At 37.5% G+C, this 21,220-nt stretch overlaps 2 protein-coding genes across 4 annotated transcripts in view; both read right to left on the bottom strand.

Moving 5' to 3' along the window:
• RABGAP1 (RAB GTPase activating protein 1) overlaps window positions 1-21,220 on the bottom strand; it is a 179,555-nt gene that overhangs the window by 62,595 nt on the left and 95,740 nt on the right. The window lies entirely within an intron of this gene.
• Window positions 7,834-13,292, bottom strand: GPR21 (G protein-coupled receptor 21). The gene has a single exon (XM_086683980.1). The coding sequence runs from the start codon at window positions 13,159-13,161 to the stop codon at window positions 12,112-12,114; it is 1,050 nt and encodes a 349-aa protein (XP_086540106.1). The 5' UTR covers window positions 13,162-13,292; the 3' UTR covers window positions 7,834-12,111.

Genomic DNA, 21,220 nt, shown 5'->3' with positions numbered 1-21,220 from the left:
TCCTCAGTACAATGATGTTAATAATACATGACGCTAACATAATCTAAGTAAGAAAGGTTTCAGTTACTACAAATACCATGTCATGGAGAAAAAGAACTTTTAAAAATGAAAAAGACTTTTGGGGCGCCTGGATGGCTCAGTCTGTTAAGTGTCTGACTCTTGATTTTGGTTCAGATCATGATCTCACAGTTTGCGCTGACAGCACGGAGCCTGCTTAGGATTTTCTCTCCTCTCTCTCTGCCCCTCCCCTGCATGTCCTCCCTTCCTCCCTCCCCCCGCCCTCAATAAACAAAGATTTTTTTTAAAAAAATGAAACGATTTTTCAGTCAGATTCTGCTCCCCAGACACCAATGAAGACAGAGACCCACAAATGGCCTTTAAAATTTTTTTTTGGTCTAGCTATAAATAAATGGCTTTGGCAGTGGGGGTTTCCCCATTCCTTCTGGAAGAAAATTCAGAAATAAATCATGATGTTTAATGCTGTAACTCCTGCTTTCTCCTCTAAATACTGTCGTACTAAATCAACAAGTATTTATTAAAAGCCAATAGACACAGAATTTATTTTTTAAATGTTTATTTATTTATTTTGAGGGAGGGGAGGGGCAGAGAGAGGGAGAGACAGAATCCCAAGCAGACTCCCACTGTCACTGCAGAGTCTGATGTGGGGCTCGATCTCATGAGCTGTGAGATCACGACCTTAGCTGAAATCAAGAGTCGGAACCTCAACTAATTCACCGGAGCACCCCTGACAAAGAATTTAAAGTTTTACTTTGAAAAGACTCTTACTCTTCTATTTTGTTCAAAGCCAATACAATCTTTTTGCAACAAACCAATAAATCTTTCATTAAGTGATTACAATCGTGGTAACTTTTTTTTTCAAATTTTCATTTAAATTCTAGTTAACATGTAGTGTAGTATTGGTTTCCGGTGTAGAATTTAGTGATACATCACTTATATATAACACCCAGTGCTCATTACAACAAGTGCCCTCCTTAATACCCGTCACCCATTTAGCCCATCCCCTGCTCACCTCCCTCCATGAACGCTCAATTTGTTCTCTATAGTTAACAGCCTCCTCTTCCCCCTGCCCTTCCCCTATGATCATCTGTTTTGTTTATTAAATTCCACATATGAATGAAGTCCTATGGTATTTGTCTTTCCCTGACTTAACTTCACTTAGCACAATAAAATGTAGCTCCATTCACATAGTTCCAAGTGACACGATTTCATTCTTTTTGATGGCTGAGTACAATTGTGGTAACTTAACATAAAGATGTGCTTTTTACTTTGCGAAGGGCATTCTTGTGTCATATACTGCTTGATAACTGTAGGTCACTTTATTAGGGTCTTTTGTCTATTGATCTTTTGGGTTCCTCTAATTCCGTCTGGCTGAATACTTTATGGAAATTTCATTCAAGGGGTGGGCAGAGATAACATTATAGAATTCCTACTTTTCTCAGAGCAGGCTCCATCTCATATACTGCCTTCTACGGAAATTCACCTAACACACATCTCTTTACCTGTGAATATCACATGGCACTTCGCATTCCTCTCATGATCTCACATTGCCAGGCCTGTACACCAGTACACCTAAACACACACACACACACACACACACACACACACGTTTGTTTATTTTCAGGATTTCCTTCCCAGGATGTCAAAGAAGATGCTTTCCAGTCTGCTGTCTTCCCTTGGTAAAAACCAAAATTAAAAAATCTAAAAAGACCCAAACAAATACCAATGAGGCACAGTGATGTAGGAGACTGGAATCAAAAAGGTCTTAGAGCCCCCAAACTAGGCTTCCACAATTGTACAAGTGGAATCATTTCCCCTTTGCCTGTCTTCCTAGGAGGATAAAAAGAGATGATGAATAGGAAGTTGCTCTGTATTGGGCCAGAGGTAAGAGAGTGCTAGTACGCTCTCATTTTCTACTTCAGGAGTATGTTTTAAACCTATGCTTTCCGGTGAAATTTATTTGCTTTTTTCCTAAACGTAGTCATGCTTTTCGTAAAAAATAATGCATCTACGTCATTGAAAAAGTCACAGGACAAAGCTTACAGAAAAAATAGCAGACCCAGACCCCTCACTCCTCCTACCCTGCTCTGTTCTCCAGAGGCAACCATTTCTTTTCTTTTCAGTTTTTTTTTCCTTCCTATTTCTAAATAAAATACTTAAGTTGCTATTTTCTGGTTTTTGTTTTTTCCAGACTTTCAGTATGGGAGATGATACTCTGTTATAGCCCCCAACACCACCCACCTACCACACACACTTCCCTCCCCCTTATCGTGACTCTCAATGTAATTTTGCTACAATTTTTAGTTAAATCAATATTGCTAACTAAATCACAGAGTGTATAATGACTAGATACCCTTTGTTCTTTAATTTTCCATTTCTTCTGCAGTTACTACTTGCTCTGTTTCTTTCCTCCAGTATTCTATGTTATCTATCACCAGTTCTTCCCCTACAAATCTTGACAGGATCGGAAATTCCTCTCAGTTTTTTCCTAAAAGACATACTTCCTAGTGCCCTCCTTCCTTTTCTCCAATTTGGACTAGTGGCTTTCTAGGTCTGCTGCACAGCTGACATCCTAGGGCTCCCCTTCTCCATCACCATGGGAATTCTCTTCACCTCTGTCTTGTGTAGGGAGTCCCTGCTTCCTGGGTTCCATAGCTTCCACTTAAAAAAAAAAAAAAAAAGTTTATTTTTGAGAGAGAGAGAGAATGCGCGCATGTAAGTGGAGACAGGGCAGAGAGAGAGAATCCCAAGCAGGCTCCATGCTGCCAGTGCACAGCCTGACACAGGCTCAATATCACGATTCACGAGATCATGAGCTGAGCCAAAATTTAGAGTCAGGTGCTAAACCAACTGAGCCACCAGGTGCCCCTCTTCCACTTTTAAAATTTCATCCCTTGTACTGAGAAGCATATCCTTCAGCAACTTCCTGAGAAAGGATGTAAGGCAGATAACTATTTTTGAGACCCTGCATATCTCAACATGGGTTTATTTTATTCTTGCACTTGAATCAAAGTTTGAGCATAAAATTGTAAGTTAAAAATCACTTCTCAAAAATTTGAAGTTATTCCCTATATCTTCTTGCTTTAATGTGCCAGAAAGACCAGTGCTATTCAGATCCCTGTGTTTAGTAAATTCCCACTTTCCCATCCCTACTCCAGACCAAGAAGCTTTCAAGACTCTACTTTATCCCCAGTATCCTAAAATTTTATGATTCGCCATCATAAAATCTTTTTATTACACTAAGCTGGTCCTTTTCATTATGGAAACTCATATCCTTTAGTTCTGGATATGTTTCTTCTGATATTTCTTTGAGAATTTCCTTTTTTTTTCTCTATTCTGTTTCTGAAAATCATATGAGTTAGATATTGGGCCTCCTTTGTTGAGTCTCTGTCTTGTTTTTATCAACTTTATTGTCTTTTGTTTCACTATCTAGCCTACTTCAATTTTATCTTCCAACTTTTTGGATTTAAAAAATATCTGATTATGCTCTGATTATAAGAACTCTTACTTTTTTTTCTTTTCATTTCTTATAGCATCCTATTCTCCTTTAATGGATGCAAAAGCTTCTCTGAAAATATATTTTGGAAAATATACTTTGTGACTTGAATTGTTTCTATTTCCTCTGATTTCTTTTGTTTTGGGCTGTGTATTACATGAGATGACTTTCTCACAAGACCAGGATCTCTGGCTGATTGTTAATAGTAAAAGAGGAGTAAAAAGTTAATTGGAAGCTCTGTACGAATAGGTGGAATTTATTGACTGACAAGCGCCAACTTAAAGGTGCTTTGGGCAGGTAATGTGACTGGTTTGGGAGCCTTCAAACATCAGTCCCCAGACTAGACTCATTTAAGGCTGGCTGAGAGCATTCTGGGAGTGCAGAGGGACAAGGAGACTGAGTATTTAATATGCAGACTTTCTCGTGACACCCAACTTTTCAAAGGTATCTTAGTGCCATCCTCAGCTATGTCTGGCATCCAGAAGGTCTGTGGTTTGACCTCTTCTCCAAAGAGGAAATCTCCCACTTTCTGCTGGGACGGTGAAAAACCAGTTGCCTGCTTGGGGCAGCTTGGGATGGTGATCAAGGTGGTATGGAGGGGTATTTAAATGTTGCTTACATAAACTTCCTAACAATTCTTCAGTTTTCAGCTTCATACTATTCTCTGCCTGTAGAGGCATCTCGGGATCCAATTATCAAGTATTTACCAGGTTCTACAGTGAAATCAGCTTGTTTCTTTTTGCCCCTGGGCAGCTTGACTTTAGGATTCAGCTTTGTTGACTGCTGAGTCACTTACCACTTATCTACTAGGTTTCTATATTCCAAACCTTTGTTGGCTTCATTTATCTGCCATCATTTCTGCTCCTCTTCTCTCTGTCCACATGTATTATACCCTTGCTATTCTTTTCAGTGCAGTTAACAGAAATAAACATTCACACTCAATATGCTGTATTTGGCAGAAAGTCTGTGATGTTTTCAAGTCTCAGAGTCAGCTGATATACTGACAAAATTTTCTTCATCTCTCTAAGTTTCCTCAACCTGTAAAATAGGGATATAAAAAAGAACTACCAGAAAGGTTTCTGTGAGAACTAAATGAGGTAAGAATATAGGCTTTGGAGTCAGAAAGATCTGGTTTTTTATCCTAGATTTCTTACTTTTCTTTTTTTAATGTTTATTTATTTTTTTTTGGGGGGGGGAAGAGTGTGAGTGATCAGGGGAGGGGCAGAGAGAGAGGGAGACAGAGGATTTGAAGCAGGCTCTGTGCTGATAGCAGATAGCCCAATGCAGGGCTTGAACTCACGAACCATTAGATTACAACCCGAAGCGAAGTAAGATGCTTAACCAAATGAACCACCGTGGGTGCTCCAATAGATTTTTTACTTATTAACTGTACAATTCTGGCAACTCTAAATCTCAGTTTCCTCATCTACATGATGGGTTAATGCTAGCCACTAGCTCATACAGTATTGGAAGGATTAAATAAGACAAAGTTTACAAAATTCTCCTGAAACATAATAAGCCTTGATTAACATTTATATTGTTGCCCATAATGCCTCCAGTACCTAAAATTCCACACACACACACAGACACATAGACAGACACACACACACACACCATTTTAGTCTATTTAAATCTTATTCATGGGGTACCTGGGTGGCTCAGTCAGTTAAGTGTCCGACTTTGGCTCTGGTCATGATCTCACAGCCCCTGGGTTCGAGCCCCACATCTGGCTCTGTGATGACAGCTTGGAGCCTAGAGCCTGCTTCAGATTCTGTCTCCGTCTCACTCTCTGGCCCTCCCCTATTTGTGCATTCTCTCTCTCTCTCTCTCTCTTAAATATAAATAAACATGTAAAAAAATTTTTTTTAAATCTTACTCATTCAGGGCTTGGCTAACTGAAGTCAAACACTTCTGTAAAAGCAACATGGTGTAATAAGAGAAGGCAATGGATTCGGAAGTCTGGATATTATCATAAATAGATGTGTGGTCAATGGATTGGTTTACTGTCTGTAAAAAGAGAGAATCAGACCAAATGAGCACTAAAATCTTTCATAGTCCAAATGTCCCTCCCCATCTCCTTTGCTAGATATGACATTCTGTATATTTAATGTTTCAATGCTATTTGACTGACACTGTTAATTTTTATAAGTATTTTCATATATCTTCCTTTTCTAATTAGACAGTATATAGGTACTGCATGAAAACTAAAATGAGCTGGTCCCCACAACTGACAAAGTAATATGGCCGGCTACCCTTTGAATATTAAATCATGAAACAGTATGTCGTATGGTAAAAGGTAAGACCAGTGATATAAAACCACCTCAAAAAGAAAGAATGAGTAGCAGGCTTGTAAGACTACTACAAATTACAAGCAATTTTACTAACTGACAAGTACAAAAGAAGTTAATTAAACCTAAGAAATAACACATCAATTAAACATCAATGAGAAGGTGGGTTGGCCAGTAGAGATGCTTTCCAATTTTATTATGATCCTAATGATCAGGTTTTCTCATTGTGGAGATGGGCTTAAGCAGATACCAATGAATGTTCACACTACAAAACCACATTCTGAAATTCTACCTTCACCAAGCAACACACTGAATATGGTTTGGCCTCTCATGAAGATCTACCATTGGGGAACAACTGGTCCCTACTGCCACTACAGATTTCTTATGTTATTAAAAAAAAATTTTTTTTAATGTTTATTTTTGAAAGAGATAAAGAGACAGACAGAGCATGAGCAGGGGGAGGGGCAGAGAGAGAGGGAGACACAGAATCCGAAGCAGGATCCAGCATAATGCCCGACACAGGGCTCAAACCTACAAACTATGAGATCATGATCTGAGCCAAAGTAAGACACTTAACTGACTGAGCCACCCAGGCGCCCCACGGATTTATTTTAAACTAATAAAGTGACATGATGATTTTTATACACTAGTATCAGGCGAACTCACCCCCAAAACAGAAGCACAGTATACCTAGCGTCCCACCAGAAAGTCTTGGTAAATTCCTCCAGATAAGGTTACTCTGGTGAGGTTTTTGGAAAGGCAAATAATCACAGAATTTTTCCATATGAAATATCTAAAAACTATAAAGTTCTACAAGAAAGGAATCATGTGATCCTTTTTTCTTTTCTTTTTTTCTTTTTTTGAGAGAGAGAGAGAGGCAGAGAGAGAGAGAGAGAGGCAGAGTGCAAGTGGAGGGGGAGGGCTACAGAGAAAGAGGGAGACACAGAATCCAAAGCAGGCTCTAGGCTCTGAGCTGTCAGCACAGAGTTCGATGTGGGGCTCGAAATCACGAACCACGAGATCATGACCTGAGCAGAAGTTGGACGCTTAACCAACTGAGCCACCCAGGCGCCCTGGTGATCTTTCTTTATATCCCTCTGAGGCCAGCTATTTGCAATGTCTGGTATAGAGTGGAGCTTGGTGCATAAGGGCTTCCTGATTGTTTAAGCTTTCCCTAAGCTTAAACTGTTATTGCAAACAGAATTTTCCACAACCTCCAGCAGTGTCATCTGAAGCACATCTCTCTGAATACATGACCAATGCATGTTAAGAAAAGAAAGGAAGACAAAACTAGAAAACTGGTAAAGACTGAGAGACAAAGCAAAACCACAGAATAGCTTCTTTCACCAAGATAGTCTATATACCTCCTCTTTTCTTGTGACAGATTTTTACAGCCTACCTTATCTGCATTCAGAGCCAAGAAGGTGATGTGATCCAAATACCTGTTTCTTATCCATGCTGTGAGAAACTGGCAGTTCGACAGCAGTGTCTGAAGTTCCCTGGGTCAAGGCTACCAGGTTTCCAGGTGTAAAGTTACCTGCCATACAGCGCATGCACATTCCGACACTAGTCTCTTGGTATTAAAAAGCTACCTTTTGTCATTTACAGTCTAGAACAGCCTTGAGCAAACAGAAGTGCTTGTGGGCTCTGCACCTCCTTTTGAACATTACTGCTGTATAATGACTAGAACTAATAATTAGAAAGAATCATTCATTAATTTTGTAAAGTTTACTATAAAACTTCTGCTCTGAGCCAGCTCCCATGTTAGATTTTGGGGATGAAGATATGAAGAGACACTGTCCCTGCGTTTAGAGACTTTACAGACAAGTAAAGGAAATAAATGAAAACAGTTTTATGAATTTAACACTACTGTCATTTTAGAACGGCGAGGATTTATCATGCCTCTCTTCTCAAATTTGGGATTGCTAACTAGCATGGGAATAGTCACCCAGCACTGAGCTTCTAAGACCTTAACGTAGGGGGACACCATTCCATTATGTGTGACTTCCTCAGATGTGAAACCATGGCAGATACAAATAATAGTACTCATTTTTATTGCAAAGCACTTTACATATTACAAAGTACTTTTACATCCATTATCTAATTCAATTGCCAAAGTAACCCTATGAGGGATAAGGGGATTATTATCTCCTTTTATAGAAGAAATTAAGTGCTTAGAGAAGTGACTTGCCCTTATAAAACTAGTTAATTTGTAACAGAAACCTGGATTTTTTCTCAATTCAAAGTTCAATTTAATCATATCATGGTGCCCTTGTCACCCAAATTTTGAAGAAAATCCAAATGACTCATTTTCAGCTATAAGAAATGTCTAGAATAATGCCAGGGCATGTAAAATATATTAATATGTACACTTAATATAAAATATTTAGTTTTCCTTCAACCTGAAATAGAAAAATTATGCAAAAACAACACAGAGAACAATTTGTGAAGACTTAAAAAAATCATAAATGCCACATTTCTCCCACTTTAATCTTCCCACAATGTGCTCATATAACAAAAAATTCTGGTTTGCCAATAATTTATTTCACAAGTCTTCTATGATACAAAAACACATAGCAAAGTTAAAACATTTCCTACAAAGCCACTGTGCAGATTTTTCGATCAAACCTGAAAGGCTGAGGAAACTCTCCCAGAAACCACTCCACTGTCTGGGAACTTGTAACCCTGTTGCTTCATTTTCAAGTTCAAAGAGTGAGTGGACAATGCATTTATAGTATAAAAATTCAAGTTTTCCCAATCCTTAAAATACTGAGACCATTATTCAAGTAAAAAGGAAAAGCCATTAGAAAAGGCTCAAAAAGAAATTCATCCAGCAATAAAGCTTAAGGAAAACCCTTTACAAAATGGAATTTGGGAGTCAACAGATCCATGAAAAATTCAAATATCCTTTCTAGTATAAGACAGTTCTTTCATTAAAGTAGACCACTTGTCCTTTTGCAGCTGCTTTTCTGCTCTAAGAGGAAAAAAAAACATCTTCTCTGAAATCACTGTATAAAAACGTATAACTAATTTACAAATGTAACAATTAGTATTGTCTTATCTGAACATTTACTATGAAATAATTTCAACACAATTACCAAAAGCTTGTGCTTCCTCTGATATCAGTCACATACCATATATAGTTAAATGCACTGTCTTGCCAAAGCCCAAGGTAATTGAATCTAAAAATATACTTTTTTTTCATTCTGAACTAGCAAGATTGGTATTTAACCAAACGTCATCAAATGTTGCACTAAGTATGCCAAGATGAAAAGGTTACTTTAATATGAACTGTCCAAATGTATCACATAGAAAATGCCCCTAGCCACTAAAGATTGACTGCTGACATCCAGGCTCACCCTGTTCTCCCCTAACATGCACACACACAAGAAAATAACAATTAAAAGGCAGTATAGACAATCAATGAATGTGAGAAAAGAACTGGTAACTGGAAGAAAACGTAGACTTTATACAGTCCAATGAAGACAGATAAACTGGAAAGACATCTGGTATTAAGCAAGTTTACCAGTGGGGAATGGGGGGATTTTTCTTTAAAATTAGTGTATAGAGTCTCTAGTTTTAGGCTGACGTTGACAGAGATTCTTATGTGAAAAAAGTAGTTCTAATAACATCTAAATTTGGTACCAGGATAAAAATGTAAAAATCTGTTAACAAAAGCTCTTATTAAAAGAGGTGTCTTTTGAGTCATTAAAAGATCAGCTTGACGAAATTACTCAGAGAAAGACAAATACCATATGACTTCACTCATATGAGGACTTTAAGAGACAAAACAGATGAACATAAGGGAAGGGAAGCAAAAATAATATAAAAACTGGGAGGGGGACAAAACAGAAGAGACTCATAAATATGGAGAACAAATTGAGGGTTACTGGAGGGGTTGTAGGAGGGGGGATGGGCTAAACAGGTAAGGGGCACTAAGGAATCTACGCCTGAAATCATTGTTGCACTATATGCTAACTAATTTGGATGTAAATTTAAAAAAAAAATAAATTAAAAAATTTAAAAAAAAGATCAGCTTGATTAGCCACTTCCAGTGGTCTTTCCATAAAATTTCCATTAAGATCTTTCTCAAAGAGTTTTCTCTTTCTCACAAGATGGAATGCTACTGCAGGAAAAAATTAAAAGGGTTCAGCATCCCCCAAAAGCAAAACTCCACCGATTTAACATCAGTTTTTATAAAAATTAATCTTTAAGATTCTCATCTTTGCTAAACTAAAACTCACAAGCAAACTGCAAATCTGAACAGGTTACTTTCTCCAACATGTATGAAGAAAAAGGAAACTTTGTTTTTCTTTAGATTTGTGGCATGTAAATAAAGGAGAAATATGCATAACCATTTCTCAAAATCCAAGAGAAAAGGTTTTTCAATTCAAATGGCAATTTAACAGAGCCACTGCTAATATAACTTGCAATTTCAACATGAGTTCTAAATACTGAAACAGCTTAGAATCAAGTTTTTTAGTACTAAATATAAAGAGCAAGCAAGCTTTTGGGAAGAATTCAGAATCTGAAATTTAAATGTTTATGTAATACTTATTCACTTAAAATAAAAAAGTTTAAAGTACAGCACACATTTGAAGTTAAAATCTAAGACCTAAAATCGTTAAGAATGCTGCCCTTTATATTAAAAGGGGTAGTAGGTTTTCTAATATCATGACAGAAAACCAAAGCCTATTTGCCTGTTTTATAAATATCTGCATCCTTTGTTGGATTCAAAACTCCACTTTACCCATTTCCCTTGGGTTTCTTCCATCTCACTGAATACCATTGTTGTATTCAGATTATAACATCTAGCCAAAGGCAGAGATCACATAAGCCCCCTGAAGACTTCCAAAACATTAAAACCAGTAGAAAAGCAGAGGAAATACTCTCATGCCTGGAGCTGCTGGGAAATCCTTCTCTCCTTTTAGAAAAATAAACTTCTTGTTCTAAAGATAATCACTTGAAGAACAAAACATCACCAGTACATACAATACACAGCACTTTCAATAATTCTACAGAATAAATAATAAAAATCCTATAGATTTTGCTAGTACTTTGGCTTTAAAAAAAAAAAAGACTAAGTAAAGAACTGTTACATCAAAGGATTTTTTTGTCCAGAAAGAGAAGAGCAATAAAAGAGACTTAATCCGAATTTCTCCTTCTCGCATTCAAATGTGCATTTCTTAACACCAAAAAAATGCTTTTAAAAAGATTAGATGCTACTTTGTTGATTCCATTTAACCACAAAGAGAACATCTCAATCCCCTTCTATTTAAAAAAGGAACTAGGTAAATATACAGTATATTTTCTGACTCAGTTGCTTATTAGGACATCTTTTTCTCCCAGATATTCTGACATTTCAAAGTTTGTGGATTAAAAAAAAAAAGAAGACTAAAGATTCATTTCTATATATTTTCACCATTATAAAAATGGCAGCCATTAACCTATCATTTGTTTTTCAGCTTATTAAAATACACTTTGCTGTAAAGAGAAATCTAAATTCAAACGTTTTCAATACACACACACACAAAGGCATGGGCAAAAACACTACAGCGCAATCACTTTCCATGCACACATTTCTTTAGATCCCCATGAAGCATGCCACAGAAAGTAGCTCAATTTTTCCTAAATTGTATGAATTGACTGCCTTTTTGCTTCACTCATGGTGCACTGCAAAATTCTAAAATTAACGCTTAGGTGTTCATGTTATTCAACAATATGTATGGAGAATTCTCTCAAGAGAAGACCTAAAACATAAAACATTTGGCTTTCTAAATGACAGTGCTGAAGTCTGCAGTGTAGTTCTACTTTGGCATATATAAAGCAAAATTTAAATCCTGTTAATTCATCACTATTTTTTAATATTCCCCTTAAAAGAATTCAATTGCACATGAAGCCCAAACAGAAGGAGCCTAGAAAAGCGACAGGAAAATGACTTTTTAAAAATGCTGACGCTTTTCACACCCAGGTTCAGTCATGCCAGCTGAAGAGAGGTGTTAGATATGGTTTTATTTATTTTAAATCTTCAAAATGTCATCATTTCCATGACATTACAAAAACTGGAACCAAGAGCAATTTATCTTCATGATCCTGATTCTCTGATTCAAAGCACTTTTTAGAAAATAATTTCTGCAAACTTACAAGGTATGTTCAATGGATCATTTGTTTGCTACTGCTTAGAGTTGAATTATTTTGTCCTAGATCTCCTAGTAAGCTAGGGATACAAAGAGATAAAAAGGAAACACACACACACACACACACACACACACACACACACACACACAGTGATCCAATATCTGAGTCACTTCAGATATGGCATCCGTTAAGGGGGTCTTTGCTCCTAACTGTGTAAGGGTCCTTAGCTATGGTCTGACTTGCACAAGAAGTACACATGGCCCCTGAGAGGCGCTTTAGTCCCCTTTGGAAGACACTGTTGGAGAGACTATAAATGACACAGTTACAGAAACTGTTACTAATAGCAAGCCAGGTGGTCAAGAAGGATGCGAAGCGGTTGCTGTGGCCAGTGGAGCTCTCCAATAAGAAGTAGATGATGTATGGCAACCAGAGGATGTAAAATACACTAGTAATTCGGAACAGGACCATGGCATAGCGCTTATCGGAACAGCTCTGCACCTCCCCAGTCTCCCCACTCTGGTTGCTGAAGCGGGCTTGCCTTTCGCTGATTTCCTTTGTGTGCTGTTGGCAGATGCGGAAGATGTTGAAATAGGTGAAGCACACAATGAGGGCTGCCGGGGCATATAACATCATCACGATGAACAGGGTGAAGTAGGGGTCGGTGTGCCAGGACTCTGCACACCACTGAAACACATCTCCATGATATCCAGGTTTGCCCCAGTGGAAAAAGGAAGGCAGGAAGACCAGGGTGGAATATAGCCAAATCAGGAAAATACACAGGCGTAGTCTCCAAGGTGTAACCAGAGTGTTATAGGTTAAAGGTTTAGTGATGGCAATATATCTATCGATGCTGATACAGGCCAGAGAGGCCATGGAGACACTCTTCAGAACTGATACTACAAAACCAAATACCTGGCAAGTCAAAGACTCCTCTACTGGGAGGGGGTAGTGGAGGAGTGATAAAGAAGGGACCAAGCAGCTTACCCCAACCAAGAGGTCAGCATATGCCATAGTCTGAATAAAATAACTTGTAGTATGGTGGTTCAACAAAGGTGCACAGTGAAATACAAAAATCACAATGATGTTGCCAGAAATAATCAATACGGTGAGAAAGACAATAATCAATACTTCCAAAAGGCAAAAATTGACAGTTTCCAAATAGCCAAATGTCAAGAGGCAAAAAGGGCGGCTGCTCTGATTACCATCCAAGGTAGAGTTCATCTTGAGCTCAGGAGTGATCTCTCACTTCATGCTGCCGCTTGGCTGCTGCCAACAGTTCAAAGGAGCAGCTGCTGTCATTGCGGTCAGCTCTGTGTGTCTGTAATAATGCCAGAGGAGCCTTAGTCCCCAAGCTCCTGATGCTGCTCTGGTGCATTGCCTGCAGTGTAATTCCCCTTTAAATCCTTCTTGGAATAGGGAGAACCAGCAGCAGTTGTCTGGCCAGTCCCAGATGTGGCCATAGTACCAGGTTTACCATACACATAGCGCCAGGGGAGTAAGGCAAACTCTGGGTACATTGTCTTCAGGCCAATGAGGGTAGGGGTTAGGGGCAGAAGAGAAGGGAGGAAGATTAGGAGCTTCAGCAAGAGTTGTAATGAGTCTCCTCTGAACAGCTGATAGAAGAAAAGGAGAAAGCATTTTACATTTTGCATCCAATGCCCTAATCAAAGAACCTGGCTAGCTCAGGCTAGTATCAACCCTCCCACTCCATCCCACCCCACCCGGTACAACCATTCATGGCTACTCTCAGCAGCACCCCACATAACTGGTCCTTACTTTACAGAGGAAGAGAAACAACAGCAAGTTTCATGATCAACATAAAACAAAATCAGTCACAAGCCAGATCAATCTAATCCCATTTCCTCTCATTTGAGCCTTTCGGGGGAGAAAAAGATTCTGCTTATGGCATTTCTGAAAATATCTTACTATAACTACCACTAATAGAATTAGCTCATTTTCTTCACTGATTCCAATGTAATTATTTCACCTCTTCAAAAACATTTCAACAGAATTTATCTGTCTAGCTCAATTTCAAAGTGTTACCTGTAATTCTGCATGCTGCAATCCAAACAAAAGCCACAAAACATCCTTAAGAGAAAGCCTTGCAGTGCAGGAATGTGCCTCAGCCCCGTTTACTGCAGAACTGAGACACAGAGGGAGGGGATAAAGGAGGAGGAGGAGGGGAAACGGGGAGAAGAGGGGGCTTGGGAAAAGGAAGAAGGGGGGAGGGGAAAGAAAACGCCTGTGTGCACACACCCTTCGGCATCTTTAGCAGCTCATTAGAATTCATCGCCAGAGAAGTGGTCCCTGATTTCCCGACTGCACATTGGGGGAATAACTTAATATGCCTGCAGTGCAGTGTTTGAAAGCTGTTTCCTCGTCTGTCTGGAATCCCCCTTTTAGTAGATGAGCAGAATTTAGACTCTGCTAGTAATGAGAAGGGGTTGTAACCTGGACAGAGTGTCAGCCAGGAATTAGATGGAAACACACTGCCAGAGGCGTAATGGTGAGAGGAAATTCCTATTTTCTTATAGCATTTTCCTCAGGAACAAAGAGCAATGTTAAAGAATGAAAGTGTGCTAACAGTGCGGGGCAACTGACAAATCAAAATTTAGCAGCACAAGAAGTTCTAGCTAGAAGGCTAAATATTTAGCATTTTCTCTCACAATTCACTGGATACTGGCCAATTTTAAGATAGATGACAAAAATAACAAAGCAAACAATCAGTTTTTCAAGAGAAAAAAATAAAGAAAACTTCACTCATTTTGAATACTGAGGAAACAGCACACAATCATGTTGTTTCTGTACTCAATACTCCTCTACAGTTTTGAGATACCATTTCTTCTAGTTTACTGAGAATCAGGTACACAAATATACAAACAAATGATGGACAAGTAAATATACCCATTTCCACTCAGGCTTTAAAACTGTAAAATGCACAGCACAAATTAGCTTATGTATCTTAGATTACACAATCTTGTTTGTGCTTACTTAAAACAATGCAAGTTGGAGTTACATTGTGGCTCTTCTGGTAGTGACAATTTTCAGCTAATTAGAAATGTGTTTTTTTTAGTATTTTTTCCTCCAGGTGTCTTTGGACTCTCAATTTATTCTTCTAAATAAAGTTCCACATATCCAACAGAGTAAAAGAAAATAAACTAATGTTGGCATTTCTAAGTATTCTATAAAGTCGGCACACCTGGACAGAGATACACATTATCTGATCCAATTTTAACTTTTGCTTTACATACGTGCTTTCTCATTGAAAGCAAACAGCCACCCATGATCAGAACTGAATTAATTATATTTTAAGATCAAAAGCACTGTGCTTATTACATGAAGGCAAGAAACTGAAGAACGTATTGCACATAAGCTTGAGAGATATATTTGACAGGTCTTACTGGAGAACATAGCAAAGTGTGGCATATAAAAAAAACCCTATGGCACTGAACACCCATCTGATTCAAATCCTTGCTCTTATATTACTTAGCCTCTTTTACACTCAAGTTTCATCATTTATAAAAATAAAGTACTTCCTACTTTACAGAGTTGTTGCAAAATAAAGGCGACAGGGTATACATACAAAGGGCTTATCAATGGGGCGCCTGGGTGGCGCAGTCGGTTAAGCGTTCGACTTCAGCCAGGTCACGATCTCGCGGTCCGTGAGTTCGAGCCCAGCGTCAGGCTCTGGGCTGATGGCTCAGAGCCTGGAGCCTGTTTCCAATTCTGTGTCTCCCTCTCTCTCTGCCCCTCCCCCGTTCATGCTCTGTCTCTCTCTGTCCCAAAAAAAATAAATAAACGTTGAAAAAAAAAATTAAAAAAAAAAAGGGCTTATCAATACTTAGCATATAGAGAGTATATAACTTTACTCTTTTTCTTCTCAATTAAAATATCCTTCCTAAGTAGTCTGTGCTTTTCCGCCAACCATGTTGTACTGCTTGACGATGGGGTCCTCTGATACCTAAAGGGCTTCTCTTATTGTGAATGCCCAGGTCAGAGGCCCACAACAGTCACTTGGATACTTTGTTGTCACACATTCCTCAAATGCATTAAAACTATACATATGCAAGGCAGTGAAAGTATCTGAAAAGATAGAATGGTGATATGGCATCAATTATTCCCTCTACACTAATGATTTCTCTGCCTATATGTTTCCAGTGCTGACTTCACTCCTGAGCATTCTTTTCCATTTCTAATTTGCCTGCTACTCTATATATACATCTTCCACCTGGACATCCTGTAGACTTCAACCACAGCATGTCCAAAATTAAAATCATTTTCCTCAACAAATCACCCTCTTTTTTTTTTTTCCAACATTCTTTTTTCCCAGGCACTCAGTTATGAAACCTAGGAATCATTTTGACCACTCTCTCCCCCTCACCAGATTCCCGGGAATCTATTTCTATGGTGGCTCTTAATTCAGTTTTTAATACTTTAGGCCATCATTAAATATTGTCTGGGCTTCTAGTCTTGTTCATTTTTCTGATCTATTCATTTCTGCCTAAATATCCAATAGCATTTGCTTTATTATGGTATCCAAAGTTTAAGAAGAGTCAATGGCTCCCTATTGCCTTTCCAATCTGATCTCACTATTCCACCCCCCTCCCCAATACCTTGTCTTCCAGACAAACCAGGTTATTTATTCACTATTCTATACATTTACCACAGACTTTATTTTTGAAGTCTCATTGTTTGAGTGCTTAATATTGAATGAAAAAAGGAAAGATTTCTGAGTTATATTTCAATAAATAAAAAAAGCATTCAAAGTCAGTAGTATAAACTTTTCTAACTACTTGTGAATTCTGTCATGTAACTTATTCTCTCTTCATCTCAGGTGTCTCATGTATAAAACTAGACAATTATGGTGATAAAAAAGACACTGTGTTGGCTGATTACTTTAAAGAATTAAAAATGTAATAAAAAATACAAGCTATTACATTACTATCACTAGCATAATAATAGTTCTTCCAACTTCATTTCTGTTTTAGTAAAATTTCTCTTGGGGCTATAATCAAAATATTCATATAGGAAATTCAAAAAAAAAAAAAAAAAAGCCTGAGAGCCGCACTTTATCAAATCAATCAAGAGTTAAATGTTTTGTTTCAGATCAAAGAAAAACACTTTCTTCAAAAGACACGAAGTTAATGACATAAGGTGACAATAAGTCTATGTCTTCAAAAAAAATCTATATATATATTTCCTTTTTTAAGTTTTAATTTAAATTCCTGTTAATTTACAGTGTAATAGTAGTTTCAGGTGTACAATACTGTGATTCAACATTTCCATACAACATCTGGTGTTTATCACCTATTTAACCCATGCCCCACCTACCTCCCCTCTGGTAATCATCACTTAGTTGTTTATAGCTAAGAGGCCTGTTTCTTGGTTTGCTTGTTTATTTTGTTTCTTAAATTCCACATACGAGTGAAATCATATGGTTCTCTTATTTCGTTCAGCATAATACTAGCTCCATCCGTTATACACTTCTTTTTTAAAATAATGCAGTCTCTTATGTATGTATATATGTGTATAGATACAGATACAATTTTTTTAAAAAATAGCATTTCTTTGTGTGTGTGTATGTATGTGTGTGTGTGTGTGTGTGTGTATATATATATATATATATATATATATATATATATATAGTGTGTGTGTGTGTGTATATGTGTGTGTGTGTGTGTGTGTGTATATATATATGAATGATTGGAAGGAAACACTGGAAATCAACTCTACTTTTCAGTGGATGGTAGGTGGGATTAAAAATGATTTTTAATTTTCTTTACGTTTTTCTGTATTTTCTGGATTTCCTAATTTCTTTGTAGAGTTGACCCTTGAACAACATGGGTTTAAACTGCATGGATCCACTTATAAGTGGATTTTTTTCAATAAATACGGTATAGTACTATAAACGTATTTTCACTTCATAACATTTCCTTTTCTCTAGCTTACTTTATTATAAGAATGCAGTATTTAATACACATATAAAACATGTGCTAATCAACTGTTTATGCTATTGGTAAGGCCTCCAGTCCACAGTAGGCTATTAGTAGTTAAGTTTTGGGGAAGTCCAAAGTTACGGTTTTTCAAATGTGTGGTGGCTCATGCCCTCTAACTCACACATTGGTCAAGGGCCAATTGCACTAGTTTTATAATTAGGTTTTCAAAAAACAGCCAAAATAATATATAACATGTCCGTTTTGGTAAAGTTAACAAAAACTCTGGCCACAAGATGTCCTCCCAGAGCCACATTGAATGGATGATGCCAAGTTTAAGTCATCTACTTCATGAGGTTCAGTTCCACCTGTCCTTATGCCATCACATCAATTTTCTTCCAGTCTTTAATGGTCAATCCAACTCAAAATGGACCCTTGGAGCCCCGATTAGGGGCACCTGGGTGGCTCAGTTGGTTGAGCATCTGACTCTTGATTTTGGCCAGGTCATGATCCCAGGGTCATGGGATTGAGCCCTGCATAAGGCTTTGTGTTGAGTGTGGAGCCTGCTTAAGATCCTCTCCCTCTCTTTTTGCCCCTCTCCCTGGCTTGTCTCTCTCTGTCTCAGGAAAAAAAAAAAAAAAAAAAAATCCTACAGAATGAGAATATAACTGGATGAACCATGTAAAGATGGCCAACATTTAACCATTTCATTTCTGGTTAAAGATTTTCTGATCTGTAAAACTGGTAACTTCTGTATGGATCAACCTAATACTAAATAATTAAAACAACAAAGAGAACTAAAAAAGAAATAAGACAGAAAGATGAAACAAAAACTGTCCAAATTATATTTATACTTCTCTCAACCTATTCAGTGGCTTAATGATTACAGATGAGAAAGGATCAATCTCAGTTCCCCTAATCTGTAAGATTCACTTCTGGGCATTACTTATTATTAGGTAAAAATGAGGTTTAAATGTGGATTTATTTAATTAACATATTATTTTAGTGCAGCTAATGTGGGTATGTATGTACCAATGTCATTCCAGAACAAATTTGAGGGCCTTTGACTCTTCTTTTACTCCTCTCATCTCTTATATTCAGTCAATCACTAAGTTCCAAAGATTCTATTATCTCTGAAACTTCTCAAATAATATCTTTCTTTATCCCTTCTGCCACTGCTCTGATCCAAGTCACGATCATCTCTTGCCTAACTCACTAACAGGTTTTGCTTCAATTAGTCTTACTCCATTCTAATTCAAGTAACTGGAATGACCATTCTATAATAGTAACACAAATAACAGCAGTAACTAAGCAATAATTTATATTTACTATGGGTTATAAATTGTACCTAATGTTTTGTCTAAGTTCATTCTAACAACTCTACAAATAAGGTACAATTATCCTCTCATTTTACACATAAGGAAACACAAGTCTAATGTTAAACTGCCCAATGTCAATGGCTTAAATATAGTATAACTGGGATTTGAATCAAGACAATTTGGCTTCAGACATATACTCCAATCCACTTTGCATACTGCCTTCTAAATGTGAATATGATTTGTCTGCTTAAAATGCTTCAATGACTTTCTATTGCCAGAAATCTCAAATATGACTTATTTAAGCTTTCGAAGATCTGGCCCCTACCTATGTTTTCTGGCCTTATTTCCTTTCACACACTATGAAATTGCCAAGCTCTCTCACACCCCTGGGCACATGCTTTCCCACTGATTTTTAACATCACACATGCCACGAAGCACCCTATCCCAGCCCAACAATCCCCTTCTTTGGTAATTTCTGAACAAGAGACCTTTTCAAATCCTTAGATGAGAAGTCCTTGTCATGTGCCACACAACAATATGTATTTTCTCTTCTGTAACTCTCATACAACTTTACTGTAATTGGTTAGTTGTTTGTTTCCCTCATTAAACCATAGTCTTTCCCAAACAGGGAGCAGGTATATTTTATTCTTGGCATATCCATGAAGCCTAGCACAAGGCTGGCATCAAGCAGGCTTTCAAAGGTATTTATGGCTGACTAAACAACAAATGCTTAATAAGACGACAGGCAATTCTGAATGAAGATCTTTCAAGTAAAGCCCTAGTATGGTAACAGTTTAATTCACCTATTTATTAGGTCAATGCATATGAAATTGCCTATATGTAGATCAAAAATTATCAAAAATCAGGTATTTTAATATGATCAAGCCTATTATGTTTCCAGTCTTATAATTCAGGAAACCTTTAGAACTCCCTGGGCAGATATGACTTACAGAAACTCACTACAGGAGACATGATATTACAGAGATAGGATATAGAGACCTGAAATTATTTTCATAAATACCAATTGGAAGAAAATGTATCTTAGTCCATTCAGGTTGCTATAGCAAAAATACCAGACTGAATAACTTATAAACAACAGAAATTTAGCACAGTTCTGGAGACTAGGAAGTTCAAAATCAAGGTGTTGGCAGATTTGGCATCCCATCAGGATCCACGGTCATCTTCACTATGTCCTTATAAGGCAGAAGGGGCAAGGGAGCTAACTGGGGTCATTTTGATAAAGATACTAATCTCATTCATGAGAGCTGCTCTCTTTTGACCTAGTTATCTCCCAAAGGCCCACCTCCAAATACCATTACATTGTAGGGGTTATGAGTTCAACACATGAAATTTAGGGGGATACATTCAGTCTATAGCAGGCCTACTACAGCAACTGCTATGTGGGAGCACACAATATAGTTTTAAAAGTCTACTCAAAACCTATTTTCCTATAGAAGCAGACAGCAGGAGTACTCGGCTGTGAAACAGAATCATGGGCTATTTTGGGAGGCAGGATTCAAACATGCTATATATCTAATTTTCCAGCATGTTCAAGCTAAAAGGAAAATCAACCATTTACTTTAGCAAACTTATTTAAGAGAAGAGGAAGTGAATGGTCACAAGTCAAGAACTCATTTGAGTTCATATAAGCTAGTGGCAGAGCTGGAATAGTACTCAGGCTTCCTAACTCCAAGGCCAGTGCTCTTTTTGCTAAATTGACTTCCTTTTTATTCTAGGTTCTAAGGCTATATATTATTGCATCTTTCACTACTGCCAAGTCTACCAAAGATATTTTCAATTAAAACCAAAACAATCTGCATAATAATGGAATTTTAATTAGACATTTAAATTAAATTTCCAGACTGGTAAAATGTGGCTGGGCCTCTAGGACCTCCCTTGGACAAACAATTAAAAATGTAAAGAATGGTTACATGGACTTTTTATTAATTTAGATTTTGGATACAAACTTGAAATTCATAGCAAAAGATTCTTATAACAAAAGTTTATCAATAAAACCACTAGAGAAAA

This window comes from Puma concolor, chromosome D4 (assembly GCF_028749965.1).
Source record: "Puma concolor isolate L17-30 chromosome D4, mPumCon1.1.hap2, whole genome shotgun sequence".
Lineage (NCBI taxonomy): Eukaryota > Metazoa > Chordata > Mammalia > Carnivora > Felidae > Puma > Puma concolor.
Note: the sequence above shows the minus strand (reverse complement) of the source record. Positions and strands in the feature narration are given on the sequence as shown.

Bases quoted from the DNA above. Each gene is read 5' to 3' on its own strand.
- GPR21 (XM_086683980.1), bottom strand. From the start codon at position 13,161: ATGAACTCTACCTTGGATGGTAATCAGAGCAGCCGCCCTTTTTGCCTC.